At 38.7% G+C, this 24,163-nt stretch overlaps 1 protein-coding gene across 1 annotated transcript; it reads right to left on the bottom strand.

Annotated features, from left to right (window-relative positions):
• Nucleotides 1–912: 912 nt before the first annotated feature.
• NOM1 (nucleolar protein with MIF4G domain 1) lies at nucleotides 913–17,534 on the bottom strand. The gene is made up of 12 exons (XM_032183393.1): nucleotides 17,526–17,534; nucleotides 13,869–14,870; nucleotides 12,933–13,057; nucleotides 11,782–11,977; nucleotides 10,288–10,611; nucleotides 9,681–9,791; nucleotides 8,286–8,453; nucleotides 7,664–7,785; nucleotides 3,996–4,128; nucleotides 3,500–3,631; nucleotides 2,558–2,667; nucleotides 913–1,439 (listed from the first exon to the last, which is right to left on the bottom strand). The coding sequence occupies exons 1-12, from the start codon at nucleotides 17,532–17,534 to the stop codon at nucleotides 1,262–1,264; spliced, it is 2,610 nt and encodes an 869-aa protein (XP_032039284.1). The 3' UTR covers nucleotides 913–1,261.
• Between the last annotated feature and the right edge of the window lie 6,629 nt (nucleotides 17,535–24,163).

The following is a 24,163-nucleotide window of genomic DNA, read 5'->3' as shown; positions in this document are numbered from 1 at the left end:
CCAAAAGGGGAAAGGCCTCAAAAACAGCTCCCTTGCTGCTGGGAGAAACACTCCCCTTCCCGAAAGCTTTACTTGTATCAAGTATTCCATATTGAACTATGATTAAAACCAACAAAAAAACCCCACACATCTCAGCCAGCTCTTTTGCTGCAGAACTCAAAATCTTCTGGTGGATGCTTTCTGGAAATCATTTTTCCCCAACAAGGGCAGACATGAAGATGGAGAATAGATCAGTTGATATTACATGCAATTAGGAGACACCACAACTGATTATACTACTGAACACCAGGGGCCAAGCCTGGTTACAGAAATAAGGCTGGCATCCCTAGCACAGGTAGTTTATGCAGACTAGGACGTGCCCCCACACATTTGTGGTCAATCCCTTGCTGGCTACCCAGCTAGAATAAGGACAACCCAAAGAGCAAAACCCTTTAGGAAATCTCATTTTAATGTGTAGTGGTAAAGTGACAAAAACTGAGTGTTATACAAGAAAATGTACATGATTTTTTAAGACATCTGAATGGGAAGTGGAAGCAAATCCTTACAGAAAGTACTTTCTTACTAAAAAGCTGATATTATTCTTTACGCCTAGAAAATCTAATTATTGCAGAACGTAAGACTAACAATTCCGATTTTAAAGCTGAATAAAACAAATTAAAATAGCATCAAACTCTACTGTGATCTTTAAACCCAACATAATTGGGCAAAGTCAGATCTTCAAGTCTTTTTATTCTAACAATTCACAGAATTAGCTGAGAAATTCAACACTTTTAGAAAAAAGTTGATTTCTTCCAAAAGTGACTCACCAGTTCTTATGCCATCTAGTGGCCCGTTCCTTCAGGCAAGTGCACTGATGAGTTATTAAAAGCCTTTGGTTAAGGTTGATTCTTTAAAAACACAGTGTCAGTTTTCTGCAATTGATTTAATGAGAGACTGGAATATGCAATGCTGAACATTACTACTGACCGGAGTACGATAGAAATTCAACCTCTTCTTCAGATTCTAATCTGCAAGAAGTAATCAATCTTAAAGGGACATGTCAAAAAACCAAACATCTTCCCTTCCTTCAGATGGGCCTCATATTGCCTTTGATTAAATCTGTGTAACTAGTACACTGAGCAGAGTAACCATTTCCATCAAAAAATGGATCCTTTCCAGTAAAAAGGCTCTCCTCATTCCCAATTACTTGGGTCTGAAAGACTAACAAAGTCTCGCATCTTCATGCAAACCTAGTTTTTACATATCTTTTATTCGAGAAAGACTATAGTTTGAATTTGGATTCTTTTGCTTGCAAAGACCTGGTTGCTAGTTCAACTCTTTCCTTTAATAGGCTGGCTTCTTCATTGTTCTTTTGGGCTTGTACATTTTTCAGTAAGAAGTGGGTAAGGAAAAGTTTCAAGCCTTCCCGCAGCGTTCCCAGTTTGGGGTTGTCAGATATCCTGTAAAAATACAGACAAAAAGACAGTATTAGACTTCTACTGTTTCAAAAGTTTCTGCATTTTTTTTCCTTCAAATAGAGATATTAAAATAAAAAAAAAAACGATATACAGAAGGTGCTTTTCCAAAAAGGCTTTCAAATTAACAGCATATCTACATTGATTTGGCAAACTGCCCAAACATACTCAACATACAATTGGTCCTCAGTAATAAATTGAAGTATCAGAATACTAAACTTGTTTTACGTAAACAATTGCATTACAGAAAAGAAAAACCAAGGCAAACACCATGTTTGAACTTCCTTGTGTTACAGCTGAAACAACATTTCCCTCCCCAGCTTTATGTGACACTGCAAGTACAATATAACTTTCTTCCTGGAGTAACTTGCAAATTTTAGCTGTCTCCATAACAACTGGAATATTGGAACGCAATTTTACATGGGTCACAAGAAACCCAAACTGTATGGGTATGAATCCCACGAACTGTGTAATACTTCATAGAACTCAGGGATGTTTACAGATACATTTATCAGTTGTAGGGGATTAAGCAAAACAGAAGTGTCAGAACAACATTTTAGCACCTTCAACGAAACAGATCTTTTTGATCATTGTGAAGAAGGATTTAAAGAAAGTAAGTTCCCTGTCAATTGTATAAAACCAAGATTTTCCATACAATGTTGGTTTAAAAAACAAAAACAAAACCACAAACCTTTCTCGCAGCAATGTAAAAAGAAAAAAGGAAAAAGTACTAAAGAAATCTACCAGCGAAGACTGCTTGGAGACCAAACCTCACTGCACACAGATGGTAAAGCAGTAAGGAATGCATTAAGGAATGCAGGTAATTACAGAGCTCTGCTCATGAAAATTCTAAATGATACACCAAATATCTGAAAGCCTTATGTTGTACATAATACTTTGCACAGCTGCATCTAGATCAGAACCTGTACTAACAAACAAATGCTTCATGCCTGCTGGCCCACCACCACCTTCCCCCAGCCGAGCTTGCTTTTTAAGGGATGGATCTCTGGTATTTAGAGAAGGCAGTGTATAATTGCAAACAAATAAGCAAACTTCCTAAATTACTGCAAATGAAGGATTCTCTGGAGACTTCTCTCACTTACCTCCCAAAAATATCACCAACATCTTCAGCATCTGTTTTAACTAACAGCATGCTTAATACTTGTCGCAAGAAATGGACTTTGGGTTTATCTAGTTCACTGAATTCAATCACCTGGTTTTAGAACAGAGAGAATTAGATTGGAGTCCCATATATATCAAGGCTGAAGTTATGCACAGAAAAATTAGTTGAGAATGCTGCCTTCCTAAAGCCAATCAATAAGCAAGCACTGAAGTTTTTAAGGAATAACAAGTCCGGTAGTAACACAATACAAAGATGTAATTATTCAATTTGATAAATACTTCGAAAGTACAATCTAAGACAATCCAGAATATTGCCTGTTTAACACGTTTAAATTATTCTTTTAAATACGTTCCATGGGCTTATTGTGAAATTTAAGCCCCCCCCCCCCCCGGAAGATTTTTTTCTCTGGTCTAATAAAAAACGTCAGCTAGAACTGATGGTACAAAATTCACTAGCAAAGCCTGCTAATAAAAGGACCTCAGTTCCAACCCCAGATGCTCTACAGGAAACGGCAGTCACATAACTGTTCTTTATCTAGAATTGAACAGGGCATCCAAACCATTAAAATCCCTATAGATCCAATGGGATTTCATTAACACTGCCTCTGATAATGAGAGATCCAAATCACCTGCTCCAAGGCAGTTTTTCTTTGTTTGAGAGCAACACTGCTACTGGACAAGGATGTTTCTATGCTGTATTATCCAGGATTTGTGTATGCTTCCATCACCTCAGGCCCCTTTTCCCAAAAGGATAGCACTACTATAGTTGATAAAATTAATCTGGTAATTTTAGAACAAGTTTCATCTTTGTTCATGACAATGAACATGCAAAGCACCAGTTAAGTACATACAGCTAATAATATATGTTTTCCACAGAACTTGGAAAGGTGAGAACATGTATTTTGAAAAGAAAGCACACCAACCTTGAGAACTGAAAGCGGCAATGATTTTGTCCTTAGTAAGTGAACCAACACTGAAACCAAATTGGTGATGGCAGTGGCTGACAGGTTGCCCAAGTCTTTGATTTTGTCCCAGATACTAAACTGAAATGTCACCTAGGTGTCAAAGGAAAAAAAAAAAAAAAAAAACAAAAACAAATCAAGGAACTGTTTAAGTAAGAAATTACAAAACCTTTTGACCTTCTATTCTTTATGTGTCCTCTGTTAATTAGATCTTTGATCGGATAGCTCAAGTCCTTTTAAACATGTGAAACAGAAAAAAAGCAAACCTTCTACAGAAGTTACTTAGTGGCAGATCTGAGCAGGAAACAGTTTACCTTACTAAATGCACAGGTGTACCAGGAGAATTTTTCCTCAGGATCATGAGATGTAAACAGGCACACATCTACTCTCAGGTGGTCAGTAATTGTCTTTCTAACCATAACAATGGCACTAAAAGTAGAAATGCATTTTTCTTTACCTGAAATCGTCTTTCGTATTCACAGAACTTGCCAGCCAAAAACGCGTAGAAGGGGTTATACGTCTTCTCCTGTAAGCAGCAATAAAGGATAACATGAACAATTTCTCTCTCCTGCTGGTCTTTCAGTCCAAGCCTAAAATTTAGAAAAGAGGATAGTTTAGTAAGGAAAAAGTTATTGCAACTAATTAAAAGTTACAACATTCAACATTTTTATACCTTAAAAAAAGGCATTAAATTCTGGTTGTCAGAAGTTCTTAAAGTCCTTAAAAAAGGCTGAATGGCATCAAACCCCTAAGACTGTAGGCTAAATCAGCATCCTGGTACAGCAATATGGAAATGCTACAGCATTACTGGTGTTAGAGAAGTGGCCGCAAAAATAAGACCACAACAGATAGAGGCAGAACGACAGAAGTATAATTACTGCCTGGAGAGGAAATAGCAGCCCAACTCCATGTTTGCAGCTCTCCACAAAGGAAAACAGAGGAGACAACCGTGTCATCACGGAGTCTTGTCATAATGTGGGCTTTGAAAGCAGCAGCACTACAACTTGGAGTACTAACACAGAGGATAAACTGTGAGACAAGCTGCTTGGACAACAAAACAGAACAGCACCACCTGAGGAAAACAGTATCAATAAGTACTTATGCTGGCTGTCTCCCAGCATAAAGGCCAAGGACTGAACAGCCTTCCCACTTGAACATTTGACCACTTGAAAATAGGGCCGAGGCACTTTGGCCAGGAACAGTAACTAACTCACAATGCACCTGTTCTGTGAATAATATGATTTAGCTTCCAGGGCTGTCAGATGCTTGGCAGCATTAAAACCAATTAAAATGAAGGATGCTTAATATTATAATCTGCAAAACGTCAAACAAAATTATTTTCATTGCTTCAAGCTCAAGTTTCATACAGCATTGGTATAACTCAAATGCATTTTATAACAAAGTTTGACCCCACTGGAACTTGCTCTACAGTCTGGAGGGTACAGCTTGTCATAGCTTGAGTCTAACATCCATTGCTTGTACACCCTTCCAGACATCTGTCATTGCATTTGATCACAGACACGTACTAGAGAAAATACTGTCACTCAGCCAAGAAACAGAACGTAAGGTTTTACAATAGGAAAGTCTGGGATGATTTCTAGGTTGACTGCTAATAAATGGAGAAAACTTCAGTCTGGTTCCCCAGAAGAAAACAGCACCGCAAGCGCTGGTCTGCGATATCATTCACTGCTCTCCCATCAGCCAAGGTCTATCTGAGTTTGTCACAGAGCAACAAAAGTTTGTTCAGAAAACATAAGTAAGTAGTCAGCTATCTGGCATGTATCTAATAGATGACTTGTGAAGTTACAGTGTAGTCACTAATTTGGTACGTTCCCTTTTTCCTTGTTCATCATCACTTCTAACATAACTTATTTTGGAAATACGTTGCTAGACAGTTGTAACCAAGAAAAGCAGCATTTGATGTTTTGTTCTTACCCTCACTTCTTCACAGACCTAGCACTGTTTTCTCTTTTCAGACCTGATATTCCTAAACAACTAAAATGTAAGTGTTGGGATTGTCTTTTCACTGCTGAACTTCACCATAAAGCTGCACAGATTTCATAAGCCTGGTAACTTTGCGTAAAGAAGCTGCAAGCACCTCACCTATTAAATCATTCCAGAGGTACAATGCTCCCAGAGACATGCATGTCTTAATCAATTTAAAAATTGCCCTCCAAATACTCAGTAACTGTCTCTGAAGCAGGTTATTTCTCACCAGCAGAAGCCTGCCCCCAAGTAGATTAGTTATCATCAGCTGGAGCCCAAAATTATCACTGGATTTAGATCAAAAAAAGCAACATTCAATACCACCTATTAAAAAATCAATTTAAGTGAGTATAGCAGATGCAATCCCATACTCACTATTTGGAATTGCACAACACACTACAACGGGCTAGCTAAGCCTTCTTCCCCTATTACAATTTTTGTGAGATTTGAAGTTTCTCAAGTTGTTCTTCTCCACGAAACCACTTACAGAATTGCTGTCCCGAACTGGCCAAAGGGATGGCCGGTGCTGATGGCCACATGGCATTGTGCTGAACAATAAATACAGGGAGTTGACCAGGGAGATGGGTGGGGGACAGTACTGCCACTGCTCAGGGTCTGGCTGGGCATCACTCAGCAGGCAGTGGCCAATTGCACCGTGTGTCAGGTTGCTCAGAGAAGCTGTGGATGCCCCATCCCTGGAGATGTTCAAGACGAAGCTGGATGGGGCCCTGGGCAACCTGATCCAGTGGGTGGCATCCCTGCACATGGCAGGGGGTTGGAACTGGCTGGGCTTTAAGGTCCCTTCCAACCTGAGCCATTCTGTGACTTACTTTTCCCAAAAGGAGGAGAAAGACGAGCAAACTGTAACAGGCTGGGTTTAAAATGGTTTAAATGACCATTTCACAACAACTCAGTTCTGCCAGAGATGTAGCAGCAGATGAATCAACAAGCACAATTAGAGTACATCTTTATGCTCCTCCTCAAGAGCCTGACATCAAACATATGAATATAAATTCCCATACACTCTGAAAAGCATGTTTGCATTAAAGTTAATTCCTTCACTGACTAGTCTGCGTGCTTTCCATTATACCCTGCCAGATGTGGACAGATTTTAGAGTCCTCTTCTCTCTGCATTTGCCGCATAAAAATCTGAATCAACACACAGCAGGCAATCTGCAGACACAGTTTTTCTGCCAAGCCTGTATGTATATAGATTTGTATACTAGTTTAAATAGCACAGATGAGAGTCAAGGATCAATTTGCAAATTGAGCTACCAGGCCTTGGCAAGAACTGCAGCAGCAGCAGCTAATTTCTTTTAATTGAACAGGCCATATTAAGATATTGGAATGACTCCATCACAGTCTTAAATCCAAGCTGTGTTTTGCAGAAGTGGCATTTAATCAAACATTAGTTGACTTTATTACGGAGTCTGTTTTGGTTTGGTTAGCAAATTAAATAATTGCATGCCATCAGGGTAAGAACAATTCCTATGAATTACAAGGCTGCAACAGGAAAGTTCAGACCTGATCTCTCTCCTCCCAGTTACTACAGACTTGCAATTAATATTCTGACAAACCCAAAGAATAACTTATTTTGAGCTCTTCCCTGATCACATACTCTTCTAAAGAGAAGTGTGTCAAGTGTTGAGGAAACCGGTCTTAACATGATATGGGACCCTGGAGCAAGTCCAAAGCTAATAAATTCGGTGGGAGAGAAACTGAGGTGCTAGAACGCTACCAGGTCCTGCAAGAATGGACAGAGACATGCAAGGTGGCAAGAAGTAAAGAAAGCAAGCCTGCAACATATTAGGATCTGCTAGATTAAGATCCACATCTTCAATACAAACACATATAGGCTCCTTAAATCAAAGGATGCTGTAAATCACAGTTCCAGACTTAAGTGACAATAACAGAGGCTGCTTTTTTCATCTGGCTACCAGTCAGTTCTGCCTGACCCCTAGTACTCCTTGCATCCAGGGTTTGGTCCCCCTCGTACCCTTCCTCTCCATCCTCACATGGATCTTAGTTACACACTTGGATCCCATTTCAACTAACTGGTGAGACCAGCAATATTATTCTTCCTTCCCAGCTATCACTATTTTTAGTTCTGGGCTTTCTTCTGACCTAGTCAGTACTTACTTCAGAAGCTTTTCAAAGGCATCCAGGAAATCTTCACTTGTCATCAATACGCAAAAAATACTTCTCCTGATATCAGTGTTCATCCTCTGCTTACGAGCAAGCTCTATTATCTTTGAGCTCACCTGAAGAAAAAAAAAAAAAAAAAAAAAAAGGAAACTCTTAAAGAGAGCTATTTCTGTGCAGCCTCTAATATGACCGTTAATAAAAACCTGCAGTAAAGCGTGAAGCATGAATCCAGAGGTCCTGAACTTTTGTCCAATAAAGGCACAGGAATCATCAGGAGCTTTTTCAATTAGGGAAACCTAGTTTAACTGTGCCAATTATCTTTAAGAAGTGCTTTCCTAATGTACGTGACCACAACCATCTCAAACTACTTCATAATTGCATAGGAGAAGAAAAAACACCGCATCATAATATTATGATAATAGCTCTTTTGAAGGGCATGAGTCCAACATTTTGAAAATTTTAATATCAGATCTTACAATCTGAAAGCTTCATCTTACAAGAGTCCACCAAGGCTCTTTTTGGTGGGCTCTTAAATGAGCTTATTTGTCTGTATCAACAGCATTTAGAAGATTAAACGATTCAACTTATTAGTTCTATTAGTCCTACTTGGATTTACCTTCCCAATGTGCAGTTTTTGCTGAGTCTTGCTGTTTGCATTATCAATCATTGGTGCTCCGCTCCAGGACGACCCAATGATCCACCAGCGACCAACCTTATCAGCATTGAGGAGTGATTCCAGGGAGACACGGAGCTGAGTTTCTTTTCCCGAACTACTGCTGTGTACCTTGAGTAACAGCACAATAATAAGTAGCAACAGATTTTTATTTTTTAGCATATTTAATTATTTAGAATCACTTCTAAACAAATACTTTAAACAAATACAAGTAAGTTGATCTCTATAAAGACCTTCACATTTCTTTCCCACAACCTTTTCTTTCAGGCAGTAACCTGAAAATAATTTCCAGATTTTTCCATTTACTCCAATTTCTCAAATAGTAAAAGCTTCTAAGCATAGGTTTGATCAACTTCATCTTCTTCTTATTATTATTTTTTTTAAAGATGATCAATGAAAAGATAGCCATCTTTCACTCATAAAACTCAATTACAATTTGGATTTGATTATGACATTGTAAGATGCTCCAATTAGTTTCCGATCCGGTCATGATTTTCCCATTGAACATTTATGATCAAACAGAATGACAAAATGACAAACTGCCATAAGTTTTATACAATTCAAATAAAATGTATAATCTCTTCAAACAAAATAAAAATTTTCAACTGAAGAGTCTAGAGGTGTACTAAGAGGGTTGTGAAAAATTGAGAGGAAATTCTACAGAACTAGGTTACCTATCATTGCTGATTTGTGCATGCTGGACTTAAAAGTTTCTGAAAAATAACATGCTGCAGATGCATATGCTCTAGGAACCAGATTTAAATATTGTGAAAATTAATTAGCTCTCCAAAGAGACAATTATTTTCATGCATTTTATGCTAGATTGTTCTAGACATCACCCACAAGGCTCCCAGAAAAGAAAACAATAAACAAAACGTATAAAATTTAAGAAGTCCTGGACTTCCAAAATAGTTCTGGTGAACTTTCAAACAGGTGCCTGCATTTAAAATCTATGGGAAAAAAACTGTCATGATGACTCATTCCATCTGCACAATCATTAAACATTCCAGTCTCTTTGTCAAGTACAGGACTTTGCCTCAAACCCTCTGGCTACATATTACGTACTTTCCCAGACTCTTCTGCAGAAGGTTGTTTGATGCCTAGCTAAATTTAAACACATGAGATTATTCAAGTACTACCTAAGAAGCAATTTTTGTCCACAAGAATATCAGACTGTTAAATGATTTTATACATATATATATATATATATATAAAAAATTATATTAGTATATATTAAATACTATATAGCATATAATACACCATCAAGCTGACATAAACCAGAGTTGATTATTTGTAGTGTAAGAACAGCTATTCTACTTATGTCAAGAAAATTCTCACCAGTGTTCTTTGCAATTTGCGGAGTTTTTCAACTGGCTCAGGATCATAACCAGGAATCTTACGCATGTCGTTATTCCTCAGTGCCAACATAGTCTCTAGCATAAAACGGACCTATCAGGAAAAGAAATATTTATGTGGATTACATGCTGCAAGTTTAATTAGTAAGTAGAAAGCGTATTTTCAAAGTGCTATTCTGTGAGAATAAGCAACTCATCTGGCAACATACACTGAAAGTTAGAGTACATGAATACAGAGAAGGATGTTTACTCTAACTCCTATTGTATTCGTGTTCAAGCTTCAATTCAAAGCCTTATCTGCTAAATGCCAGCCCCCAGTGACCACTGTTTGAAGTGTAAGAAGTATGAAACAGAAGAATTAGTCACTGCATAGTATATGTGACAGCTCTAGTTTCCCCAGTTGCAAGCATTTTGGTATCTGTGTCCTAAGAACTAATGAGGAAAGACAAAAAGAAAATAAATAACTGAATGCAGCGACTGAACTCTAATGAACTCTAGAATCTAGAGTATAATGGAAAACATTCTGGTAAACATACACATGTACACGAGCAATGTTGATTCAGAAAAGAAAACCCTTAATACACACATACCCTAGTTTGATCCTTAAAATTCTTCTCTGCTGTGTGTGCTTTGCTCTGGGCTTCACTGATCAGGTCCTTCAAAGCCAATGCGTCATCTTTTCTTAAGGAAAAGCCCACGTTTTTCAGAAGAAACAAAATCAGCTCAATATCTTTTTCAGTGAAAGTGCTAACAAGCTTCTTCAGAATATCAAAGATGAGCAGGGAATGAACTACATGGAAGTTATACAGATGGGCAATCAAGGCAAGCAGATTTTCACATTCTTTCCCTTCAGCATCACTTTTAGAGAGTTCATCAAATTTCTTCACCACAGCTTCCAAGAAGTGAGCACCGACCTGGCAAAAGTTCCATTAAGGAAAAAATAACAATTCAGCAGTTAACCACTAGCAGATTTTAAAGACAACTGTAAAATAATCATTTTTGAGGCACTGCCATTATTAATTTTAAATAATATTGTTCCTCTCAACAAAAAGGGATGTACTACATGTACAAATAGTAACTAGTTTGTGTCACATTTTATTAAAGTATGTTATTTATACCTCTTATATGTCATCCAGTTGCCTTTTAAAGCTACAAATGTTACAAAATTACAGTATGCATATCAAAATTTGTTTATACAATCTTCATGAACACATTTTCTCAGCTGTCAAGCTAGCATGCTGTTACTGTTAGTCATATATCCGGTAAAAGATGCATGTCCAAGACCAAATGCATCACAGAGTTTACCATTCCAGAACTAAATATTTGAAGTGTAGGACAGTAAAATCACAACACACCACATTTTCGCAGTTGATGAGCATGAGACTAGTTTAAAGTGGGAATAAGACTTCGCTGTTTGTCAGAGGTACAGCTGGGAACAAAATTCTGGAATTCCTGTATTTATGAAGAGTTAACTAATGGTAAAGACTGGAATTAAGAAGCATACCAAAATATAGGTAGGTAGAGATCACATTACTGCTAAGGTTCAAACAAGACACCCACACCATTACCACAGTAGTAATATTAACCCTTTTTAAAATTGGAAACGGGAAGTTTTATAACAGTGACCAATGTTAATTTACAAAGTAATTAGTCAGATAAAGCAATAAGTCAGATATAATTAGTCAGATAAACCTGTGAACAGCAAACAAACAAGCTACAAATACAAAGAGAGTTCATCTATCAACTGAAATATGTTATTTAGTGACATGTTGGATATTAGGAAGAACTTCTTTACTGAGAGGGTCGTGAGGCATTGGAATGGGCTGCCCAGGGAAATGGTGGAGTCACCATCCCTGGAGGTCTTTAAAATACATTTAGATGTTGAACTTAGCGATATGGTTTAGTGGAGGATTTGTTAGTGTTAGGTCAGAGGTTGGACTCGACGATCTTGAGGTCTCTTCCAACCTACACAATTCTGTGATTCTGTGATCAGAAGTTAAAAGGCAATCAAGAAAAAGACATCAAGAAAAAACACCGCCCAATATGTATTATTAAACAAAGTTAGTCCCAGCCACAAAAATTACCTCAATTCCTACTGTATGATGAAGAACGCTGACCAAAAGGACATGCTCCATCATCAGTCTTGCAGGCATGGCAACCGCAGTAACACAAGCATTCATAAGAATATCTGTTAGAGTTTCGTTCATGTCCTTTCTACTGTTGGCCATGTAAAGCTCCTCCAGCTGTCCACTAATGGAGGACAAATTTGGTTCACTCAACCTATTGAGAAACAAAATCCAATGTTCACTGTTTCGCCTTTTTGCATAGTTCCACAATTTTCAATTTATCCAACATACAACCTCTCTGTAAAGCCAAGCTAGCTCTTTTAAAAAGAATAAAGATGAATGAAAGGAACCTTTTGTATTTTGCTGTGTTCACTAAAATAAAAATGAAACTCCAGAACATTTTTTTTTTTTTTTAAAGTACTTACAAGTAGGAACAGATTAGCAGCAATATTTACAAAACACTATCAATGTCCTTACTGTCATACTGAACAGCCTTATTAAAAAATTGTTCCTGTTCAGTATTAACTATGGCACACCACAGTCTTTGGAAAAACTAATTACAAAAACACTTCATACTTCTGTAACATATCAGATATAGCAAATCCTAAGTAACTAAAACTGTATTCTGTAGTCTGAATTTTACAGATAATAGATAAAAGTATAAACAGATTTCTTATTTTAAGGGTATTCTAAAATTAAAAGCACATGGAAGCGTTAATTACTTTTTCTGGTCTTCAGTACTTTAAGCTATAAAGTAATATAAAGTTGCTCTTCCTTGACTGCAGTGCTAAAGAAAATTTAACTTTATTTAATTTATAAAAAACATGCTAAGAGGAATATAGCAGGCATGTCAAAATGCAATTTTATTTTTTTTTCAAATAGGCATACTCCAACTGACACTTAAGAGAATTATTGCTAGCATTTGCAGGCAACAGCCATGTGGAATTCAGCCCAATCTTGAATTTATTTTTCATTTTTTCAGCTTCTATAACCACCAACTTTGAAGAATCTCTATCAACAAAGACAATTATTATTAAGGATAGCAGACATGACTGCCAAATTAAATGTAGTTTGAAAAGACAAAAGTCACATCCATGCCACTTTTCTTTGAATGATGATCACTGTCACACAGAATCAGAAAGATTAATTACTTGTCCTTATTACATTACCTATTAATGAGACCATTCACCATTTTCTTCAGTCTTCCCAATTCTTCTCTTTTCTTGTCATCTAGTGTCTCCTGAGCTTTTCTCACTTGAGGGGGAACGTACTTCGTAGCACTGTGATTATGATCCTTACCAAGAAAACAACAGAATAGCAAATGAGACTACCATTTTAAGTACTTAAGTATTTTAAATAAACACATACATTTCTATTTAAGATGAATATCAGTCTTTTACTTAAACATATATTTCTCTGTCCAATAACTAATGTCAAAGGAACAACTTCATTCAGAAACAAAACCAACATGCAACAACTTACTGCTTACGATCAACCTGACAGCAGCAAAAAAATCCCCCCTCCCCTTCAAGTGAAGTTTCATGTAAGTTATTCTTATTAAAACTGGTATCTTGAATATTTGTTTTATCCAGGTAGACAACAGAAACCTGTACACGTGAAAGCCTCAGGTGCATGGGTACTAACAGCTTAAGTTGGTGCCACGTGGCTAAACGATCTGTTTGACTTCCTCTTCTCTTTGCTACAAAGCCTATACCACAGGCAGAACCCTCTGGGATCATCTGGAAGAAGAAACACTCCCATTCCCAGATGGTATTCATTTTTAACAAACTTTTTATGGTCTTGGTGGAAAGGCCTAATCTGGATCTTCTGGAACTGAGATGGTCACACTTCTTTGTTCCTTTTAGTTGCTAATCTTGTATATACAAACAATGCTTTGTGCTTTGTCCTACCATACCCTCCACGTGTGTTTGTCCCTAGGACTTGGCAAACCTCTGAAGTCAAGGCTTGGTAGACCCAGCGCTGTTTTCACCCACATTCCACATGCTGGTTAGAGAGCAAACACTTTGCAGGGTCGATGTAAAGTCTATTTTACATTCATGGTGCTTTGGGAAGCAAGTTTGTGCTATTTCAGACAAACACCCTACCTCCTCTTCCTCCTGCGGGTCCGGGGGCTCGCGTGCCTCTGGTTCACCCTCGGGGACCGAGCTCCCATCACTCTCCCACTGTTCTTCCACATCTTCCCCTTCGGAGGCGTCAGAGGCGTCCTCCAGCTCTTCATCCTCCCCCGGGGCCACCTCCTCTTCCTCCTCCTCGTCTTCCTCCGGAGCCCCCTTGCTCGCCCTCAGCCCCGGTGCCTCCTCCCGGTCGCTGTCCTCGCACAGCTCGCCGAGCCCGGCGCCGGAGCCCAGGACTCCCAGCACGTAGTCCAGCCCGTCCCGCACGAAGCTCTGGGGCAGCCCCTCCGCCCCGCTGTTCCCTTTCTTCTTGCGGCGCTTGTTGAGCCCCAACCGCCGCTCCAGCCGCCGGATCTCCTTCTCCTCCTCCTCGTTGGCCTCCAGCAGCGCCCGTTTTCGCGACCAGGAGATGGCGGCCGGCCGAGGGGCCGGCACCGGCGGCCGCACCGCTTTCTGCTGCCGCGGCGGCTCCGGGCGCTTCTTTACAGCGGCTGGAGGCGACACCGGGACTTTGGGGCTGGCGGCAGGAGCCGGCCGGGCAGGAGCAGCGGCGGCTTCCCCCGTCTCCCCGTGTCGCTGCAGGCGGCGGCGGCTCCGCTTGAGCCTGCGCTTCTCCTTCCTCAATTCCCGGCGGCTCTTTCCGTTCGGTCTCTCCGACCCTACCGACGCGGGCAGCGGAGGCTGGTCTCCGGCTGCCTTCACAAACTCCTCCACCGCCAGCCGCAGCCGATCCAGCTTCCCCCCGCCGCGCCGAGCCCGGCCGGCCGCTGCTCCCCGCTTCTTCATCCTCCCCCCAGCCACGCCGCGCCGGGGCGCCGCCATCTTGTGGAAGAGGCGCGCTCCCCTTCCGCCGCGCGGCCGCCATTTCGCGCAGCGGCGCCCTCTGCTGCCTCGGCGTCCCGGGGCGGCCGGGAGCTCGCTCGAAACCAGTGCTGAAGCTGCTAAATCCTGAGAAACTCTCTCTTTTTTTCGCTTTTAAGAAAATATCAGGGTTGATCTTAGCGTTACAAAAGGGAATGGAATAATTGCTTCCCCATAAAGTCCCTTCGATAAACTTCTAATGCCTCATGATGTCACAGCAGTCCAGAGACTGCAGTACCCCATGGCACTTCTCCACCTGCCTTGTCCTCAGTTTTAAACCCTTTCCTACACTGCCAAGCACCAATATTTCTTACCGAGTATGCCCAAAACAGCATCACTGTCAGCTGCTAATATTTCCCTCCATGGCAGTGCTTGGGACACAATGACGTTGCTCCTGGGGGGCTGGTGTCATGAGCTGAGGGGACAGCATCCACACAGTTCTGCCAGGCCAGTGTGCACAGCAGGTGAAAATTTATCTGTCATTTCTGGGGTCAGGTGGAATTAAACGTCCTGTGGCACTTTGCCACTGTCAGCAGTCTGCTGGGTATATGTGTCTGGACCTGTGTGTGTGTCCTCCCCTCTGACCAACTTGGAAATCTGGCAGCTTCGGTCATCTTTGGCAGATCCCAAAGACAGTTCCCCAAAACACCAATTTTCCCCAAATTTCATGAAAATAGGGTGGCTAGAGGAGTTTCTCAACTAAATGAAACCTGACTTTAACAGACACACACACTCACACAAAACACAAAACAACAACAACAAAAAACCAACCAACCAACCAAAACCAAAACCAAAACAAACAAACAAAAACTACAAAAACAAACAAACAAAAAACAAACAAACAAACAAAAACAAACAAACAACAACAAAAAAAAAACAAAAACAAAAAAAACAGTGTATAAGGCCTAGTTTCTAAAAGAAACTAGGGCCTCCTGTGGGAAACAAATCCATAGAAAGTCAGGCTTCATTATTTTGTTCTTTCTTATTGTACTCCTGACATCTCTTGAACAATGAAGTACTGGGTAGGACTTGAATTTTAGCTGAAAATTTAATGTGGCATTATTATTCAGAAGATTATTTTTGCCGTTCTGTGCATGTTTCCATGCTCTCTCATTACGTCATGTGTCCTGGATGACCCCATGCTTCAGAAATCCAGCTTTCTCAAGGCTGATGCGTAATGAATCTTTCACACTCAGTGACAAAATATGTTGCGTTAACTTGTCAAGGCATTCCGTTTGCTTCATTATAAACTATATATTATGCTATAATTTACTGCTGTTCTGCTCTTTATTCATGCACAGACAGCTCACATGCATTTTGCATCCTATTTATAGATTTATTGATAACACTATTCCAGCAGCATGCTAGATAAGTACAGCTGAATATAATTTGAGTAAATATTAGATGCTTTTAAAACTCTAAGATTTACATCCTCCTTCTGTTTCATCACGTAATTTGTCATCAGGGCAACAGATTTTTCTAATAATGAGAAATTTCATATTTTTTCGAATAAAGAAAATGTCAATATTTGCCTTCATCATCACTTCACATCTCATAGGAAAATGTGGAAAGCATGTATATTGCTGAACTATATAATCCAAAGTTTGGGTGAAAATGGACAGACAACTTTAGCAAAAAATGTATAAATGGAGTTATTATCACCTGTTTGTGAAGTACAAATATTTTCCAAGAATTAAAGTAAAGCAATATTTCAGAGAAATATATAAATTTAATCATCAATAAAATGCTATATTGAAAGAAATAACAATCTGCTTAGACTAATTAATCATTCAAATCTAGCAATGCCATATCTAAATAAATAAATTATGGCAGATATTTCAGATACTGTCCTAGAACTTTGTGGATTATCATTTTAGATTTACCATTTTGGCTACCAGTACCTAGTAAATGCAGTCTTCTTGTTCATGAGAGTATAAAAAGCACTTAAAACCTGAATTATACTCTTCCAACTTTCTCGTGGCATCTAAATACAAGAAAAAAGGTGAAATCCAGTTTCCATTTTACAAATTTCACATTTAGATCTCTGCATCATATTGGCATCACTTAGTGAATAGGAACTCAGAACTGAGGGAACATTTTATAATTGTTCTTTGTTTTGACAGTGATCCCACAACAGAGAACAAGCAGTAAGGGCAGGTTTCACATTTAGAATGAAATTGAAGACAATGGCATGATTCATTGGAAATGAGACTTCATATAGAATTGTTTCTTTGGTACAATTTTACTTCCTGCTGAGGTAATCTCTGTTAACAGTTTTCCTATGCTATTCAGTTCTGTGCTATTCATGGATTTCTTTTTAACATCTTTCTCTCTCTTTTTCTCTCTCTTTTCATACAGAATGAGGGGAATAGTCATTCTTTAGCCATCTGTCTGCTATTTTTCCTCCTCACCTCCTAAAAGTCATGAAAATGTTATTTAGTAACTAAATGATACACATAGGTAGATACTGGCTCCTTTGTAATTTGCCACTATTGAGCATATCGTGCTATTTATCACCACAGGAAATATCAAAGCAGCACCAGAAAGATTTTGAGACTGATTTCATATGATCATTTTTTGTTCTTGTCAATAGAAAAAGCAGCCGGCTTCATGTAAGAATACATAAGCCTTTACATCCAGTCTTTTTTGACTATACAGACTGAAAGCTTAATACCAGAATGAATTTATTCTGAGCAGTCAGATCCTCAGAACAGTGCAAGCTACTTGAAGGCTCTGCTGTGACTTTCTAGCATGGTACCCGCCTACCTGAGCCATTGTTCATCCCCATGTCATACTGCCACCACTGTGATCAGCAGAACTGATATTTGTACTTGTATGAAAGAGAAAGGCTGCAGGGAGAGATTTTCTGTGAAAGGACACTTTTCATCTGGAATACATTTTGCAAAGTCTTAAGGCACTACAAAGTTGCTGGCTGTCAAATGTGCTTCAGTTCAAACCATTTCAGAAGGAATCGATAGGTGAGAAAAATGATTTCCTTAATATTTTAAAGACACATCCCTGTTGCTCAGTATTTGTGTTCTATTTATTAATTTATTTGTTTGTTTATTCAGAGCTAGATGCCTCCTACAGCTTTTTAAGTCAGGCATGATGAAAACTGAACTATAAAAATACTCTAGAAAAAAAATCTCTCCTGGCATTTCTAGAATTTCCACAATCTTTGTGTCTGACCTTGGACGAGTCATTTATCTTCTCCACACTGCTTTTGAGCAAAATGAGTTGTCTTCCCTCATTCTGACACTAAGACTGCTGAAGTAAATCCTCCAGGTGTATCTCCAGGTTACCACCCGTAGCACCTTCCCCTGCAGGTACTTATTAATTCCTCTGGGTCTGCCCCAACAGATTTGCTGACTGAAAGCTGCTGAGTTTTCATTTAACTCCTGTCTTTTAGTTTGTGAGATCAATGCCCTTTTTAGTCAGTGCTCACTGGTGAAATTCATTAATAAAAATCTACATAGTTTGAACTAACCCAGGCTATTTTAATTGAAAGAAATTAGGAAGCAATGGCCCTGCCAGTTGGTATCTACACACCCCCACCACAAGAAAAAAGATAATGAGATGAAAGTGGTAATCTCTGAAGGTATATCCAGATTAGGGATGTATTCACTGAGTTTAAGCATTAACATGTCTTAGTTCATTGGAAGGAAGGAGTGGGTACTGACGGTTATTATTTAGATAAATGATCCAAAAGACAAGCATAAAAAAGACAGATATGATGGGTGAAAGCAGAAACCCATTTCCCCAATCCATTAACATTTTTAGTTTTAAACTATAAGGAGATTATCCAATACATGACACAGGGATAACTGAAGGAATGTAATCAAATGACTTTCTTGTTATTAAAAGGAAGACGTAGGTTGCAGCTAAAATGGACTTTTAAATTAGTGCTTTGTGCACATCACAGTTCAAAAATACACAATTATAAACCAGGATAACATCATTGATCAAACTCCCACATTATGGAACTTTGCATTTCCTATATGAAATTTATATAATCAATGTTTCTGTGCCAAGGAACCTAAGTCTCCATGGAAGACTTAATTCTATGCTGAAAGTTGACCTTACAAGTTGACCTTGTTCTTATAAGAACACTTATATTATATGGTCAGTGGCTCTGTGGAGGCTGGTGGAGGCTGGTGACAAGTGGTGTCCCTCAGGGGTCTGTCAGACAATGACAGGAAAAGGGGAAATGGTTTTTAACTAGGAGAAGGAAGATTTAGGTTAGAGGTTAGGAGGAAATTCTTCACTTGACAGGTGGTGAGGCCCTGGCACAGGTTTCCCAGAGAAGCTGTGGGTGCCCCATCCCTGCAGGTGTTCAAGACCAAGTTGGATGAGGCCCTGAGCAACCTCATCTAGTAGGTGGCATCCCTGTGCATGGCAGGGGGGTTGGAACTAGATGATCTTTAAGGTCCCTTCCAACCTGAGCCATTCTATGATTCTGTGACACTGTCATAAGGCAATTTTCATCAGAAAAGAGGTAAATATAAAACAAGGGACATTTTTTTTTTGTTGTTGTTAATTGCTTAGCTTCAACATATCAGTTGTAATTCTCTTCTCTGAAGATCACTCCATGTTTTATTTGGATCGTTTCTTTAATTCTACTGAGGCAACTTTAAAAAATAATGCTTGGAAGTAGGAATGATACTCAGGAATATATACTTATGAATGCATGAATGCAACAAAGAAATCCCCTAAAATTGACAGTTACCATTACTTCGTTAAAAACCACCCTTTACCTATTTGTTTCTATAAAAATTGAAAATACTGGCAAGAATAAGTATCAGTTTACTCACAGGAGCAATTGCACCAATAATAATGTGCAGTGTTACTGTTCATCCTACTGCTTACACTGTCTTTTTAACATATAAATTAATTGTTTTCAGGGACAATTAATTTCCAGCAGCTTTTTCTAGCTCAGTGGTTGTTCTTAGCTATTAGCAAACTCTTACTCTGTTATTCCTGAGGCTTTTTTAAGCACACAAAATATAATATGTATTGGAGTCAAGGTACAATGAAACACTTGGAAGTTTATCCAAGATGCCAGCAAACTTTGGATCTGGTAGCTTAGGCTGTAACAATATCAATCTATACATATTAGTTGCTATTTCACATCTTAATCCCAGTTCCTATTATTTATTATGTTATTATTTATAACATAGCATTAATTTAATACACAGTTCTTGTTCAGGAGCTTTACTTGCCCAACCACAGTGTAGTAATGGATACTACATTGCTAGTTAAAGGCTGTTTTCTGTCTGCTCTGAAACAAAAGATGAGCTTTGCATCTATTGCAGTTAAAATAGAAAGCAGAGGGTTCACCAAAGCTATAAGTTAAAATGTAATAGGAAATCAATGTATCTGAACCCCTCAGGCTTTTCCCTAAGATTATATCATCTCTGCTTGCCTTAATAAGAGAATCTTCCCAGCTAATGTTAGTTATCTGTGAACATTTACAGCTAAGCAAATTAACCTGTCATCCCTCTTGACTCAAAGGGAAGAAGAAGGAGCTCCTAGATGTAATGATCTATTTTAGAATGGTATTAATCACTGTATAGTCTATATGTCTATAAAGAGGGTCTGGAGAGACCAGTCCAGCTGAAGAAATCTTGCAGATATTTGATGTTGAGTGAGGTGAATCCCATCTTAGTTTTCTCGTGTGTAAAATTGGCTTAAAAGAAAGCTATCTCATCCTTTGTGATGTTATACCCACTATCTTAAATCTCTGAGATCACTGCCTGGAAGGGCTGAGATTCCTCTTGATATATCCAGATAATTAATACATGTCATCTTGTAGATCAATTTCTATTAGGAAAAGGGCTAACATATGTATTAGGCTCTTTTTTTTTTTTTTTTTTTTTTTTAATCTTCAAAAATACAAGTCCTGGTTCCTTGTTCATAGAAGGAAACACAGGCTTCAGCAGTCAGATTTTCTTGTTCTTGTTTGTTTGTTTTTCCTTTTCTACAGGGATAGCTGCCTGGTCAATTCCATACTCCAAAGAGCTCTGTGAAAGGGCTATTTCATAAACTGTGCCTCATTTCATTCTTTCAGAAGCAGTGCCTTCATTCACCATTTCTGACAGCCAGTTTGTCCCCCTATCATTTTTTGGTAATGACCTTTGATTTCTTGATGCAATTGTGACTATGCTGAGAGCTAGATTAATGAATTTTTGTGGATTAAAAATAATACGTCTGCCCTCATGGATTATTTTATAATTGTCAGCAGTTTTAATCTGTATCCCCGCTATCTTTGATCCAAGATGTTGATGGTATCCGCTACCATCAGCACATTCCGACCTCACAATGTCATCTCCTCCCTGACCATTCTCTCAAAGTACTTTAAAATAGCAACACCAATTTAGCTCTGACAGACAGGATGAAGGTTTCCTCTCTGTTTATTGTCATATGGGAAAAATAGGCACTTTTAGAGGAAAAGTCATTAACCCATTCTAGACTTCTGCTATAGGGTGAGATGAACAGTGCACATACAAACTGAAATAACCACGTTTCTGTCTGGCACATATCTGACACTGGAAACCACCCCAATCTACTTCTACATCTGCTAATGTCCCTTTCAGGCAATCACTGTCTTTCAAGGTCACAGTTTTGCAGCTACTTCAGGATGACATCAATCTGCCACTCACTTGGCAATGCATTTCCTGATCCTTATCTTGCTGAAACTGGGACTTGTGGCATACTCCACTAAATCCAAGGTTTGATCCAAATGTAATCAGCAAGCTTTTCCTTTTTCAGTATTAGTTATTTGATTTGTCTGCAAAAAGAAACAGACAGCAATAGGAAAGGAAAGAGAACTGCTCGTTCACATGGCAGTACAGGCTACAGCTCGTCTAGATCAGTTTCGAAATTGCACCATTAGCAGATTACCAAAACGTATTGCATCAGGGTATCCTGCTGGTGGGACAGTTATTTCCCATATTGCTTGAAATGAGAATTTGTTACTCTCATGAGTATAGCTGGTCCTTCTGTTGCCCTCATCTGTATTAGCACCTGTGCCCAATACAGAAAACAAAACAGATTTGAAACACAGTTGATGAAAAGAAGAACAATTACAAAAAACATTTGGTGCAATTACAGTGTTTGCCATAAGAGGGTTTGTGACTCTTGTTCTCCAGAATAATTTTGCAAAAAAAGCACACTCGCAAATAAAGTAATATCAAGACCAAAGCTCTACAAAACTGGATATGTAAGTGTATATCTGGGGAACTGGCTGGTTCTGTACAGCTTGAATCTTCTTTTTCTCAGTATGAATTTTCTCCTCACTGGTGCCTATGGTATCTATTTTTAGGACAATCCAGATTTGTCTGGATTCACTTTCAGAGTGGTAGCATTAAAATTACTGCATTCCATTCCTGTATATAATCATGGGAAAATATATACTTAAAAGAAGGCATGTGTTAGTTTCACTTGAATATTATGATTATAATCTGAAGGGTTTTATTTTTTTTTCTCAGTTGTAAATTCATAACTACAGGTGTTCATTAGGTGTTTAAATAAATCCTCCTAATATGGAACCCTGATCCATGGTGGGAGGCTCCTGTGGCACCATAATGAAAAAGAAACAACAGCAAGAATATATAACTATGCCCTCGCTTATGAGCCATGTCAAGATGTTTGTTTGAATTCCCAGCTCTTTCATTAATCCTGAGTCATGCATGTGAGTGGTTCCAGTTCGCAGACCTATTACCTACGCGGTGTAATATTTCTGCTGATTTTTGAGGTCTGCAGGTGAAAAGAGTAAGCTTTAGAGGAAGGCAAGCATGGTAAGCGCACTGGCAATTTGACTTCCCTCCCCAGTACAAAGGATAACTAAATGTTTAGTAATAAAATGGCCATAACGCTGCTATTATTTGTCTACAGAAGAGATGCCTACATGCAGGACTCATTCCCTTCTTTGGCATTCACAGAAGTAGAACAACACAGGTTATGTGATCCTAATGCTGTTTTGTAAGTTGGGCATGGCTTCTTTCCATTTCAATTAAAGGATTGCAAGAAACTTGATCTTACGTGTTTGAACACAGGACCAAAGACAAAGTGAAACTGAGTTTCAAGCTTGACATAATATTTGCTTCTTTGTAGCCTTAAGCCACTCACTTAATCCTTTACTGTTGATCTTTTGCTATGTAAAATAATTATAAACATGCTATGGTGTTAACCTGCCCCACACTGATGACAGGAGAACTGTTTAGATGTTCTTTGTAAAGAACGGTGAATAGGCAAGGAGTGTTATGAGATACATCCAAGCAGCAAAACTCAGATGCTGAACCTAATCTAGATTTCCCTCAGGATGAAGAAGCCCTTGGATTTAGGGTTCAGTATGATGGTGATTATTTTGTGTTCAGAGAAGCAAGCAGTTGACCTATTTCAATAGAGATTCGGAATTCCTTATTCTAACACAACGTCCACATGCTCATGTTCAGATGCTGTTCCTGCTCAGCAGAAAAGGTCATTCTCATTAGGAGGCAAATAATGCAGATTGAATGTATTGACTTTGCATATTTAAACATGCAAATGAGTGTTCTCATTTTTCTTTGGAAGTACTGACCTGAGTCAACTGGAAATTATTCTACTCTAAGCTGAAAGTGAACTTCTCTACAATAAAGATGATTGGGTGTCACGGGGCATCTGACATATTTTATCTAATTGTGATTCAAGATATTGGATGGCAGACAGAAAGCCTATGGCTGGATGTCACAAGAATGAAAAACGAGAAGTCAGCCTGGATTCCAGTTTTTGTGTAGAAACAGAGGTGATTAAGCAAAATTATTAGACCTATTCGAGGCCAATATCAAAAATTGTTTTAAAGACCAGTGTTTAAGATTGATGTTACCACCAGTCTCTTGATGCAGACTGGGAATGTAGCCATGGAACGATCCCAGGCTTCAGCAATAAGGAAACAGATTCAAGGTCACTGCAAGCCTGGGCGCTTTATATAGCACATCCCAACGCCTCCTTAGATGCTAGGCTGACCATAAGGTCTTATAGTACCAAGAATTGGCCTTTTATTAGGTAATCACCGTGAGTGATTATCATATGAGAGAAATCTTGCCATTATTATCTGTGATGTACAATGCAGTATTATTCAGCAATAGAATTTAAAAATATTGTCACATTTTATTCTTTAGTAGCTAGGTTGCATAAGCATGTGATCCAGTACTGTGCTGCAGTTCCTTCAAAAATAATTACACGCTAAAAATCGTAATACATCAAAAATTAATTACATTAAAAGTGCTTACTAATGTTTTGTTACTACTCTGTTTAATCTTGGCTTTTGCACACCATCCATTAATTTATTTTAGTAAAAACTGCAGGTCACACTGTGAAGCTCTTACTATATTTCTATATAGACAAAGCTCCCATTTCATTTTTTC

The sequence above is a fragment of the Aythya fuligula genome, chromosome 2, assembly GCF_009819795.1.
Source record: "Aythya fuligula isolate bAytFul2 chromosome 2, bAytFul2.pri, whole genome shotgun sequence".
Classification (NCBI taxonomy): Eukaryota; Metazoa; Chordata; class Aves; order Anseriformes; family Anatidae; genus Aythya; species Aythya fuligula.
The sequence above is the reverse complement of the archived record's forward strand: the minus strand, read 5'-3'. Positions and strand labels throughout refer to the sequence as shown.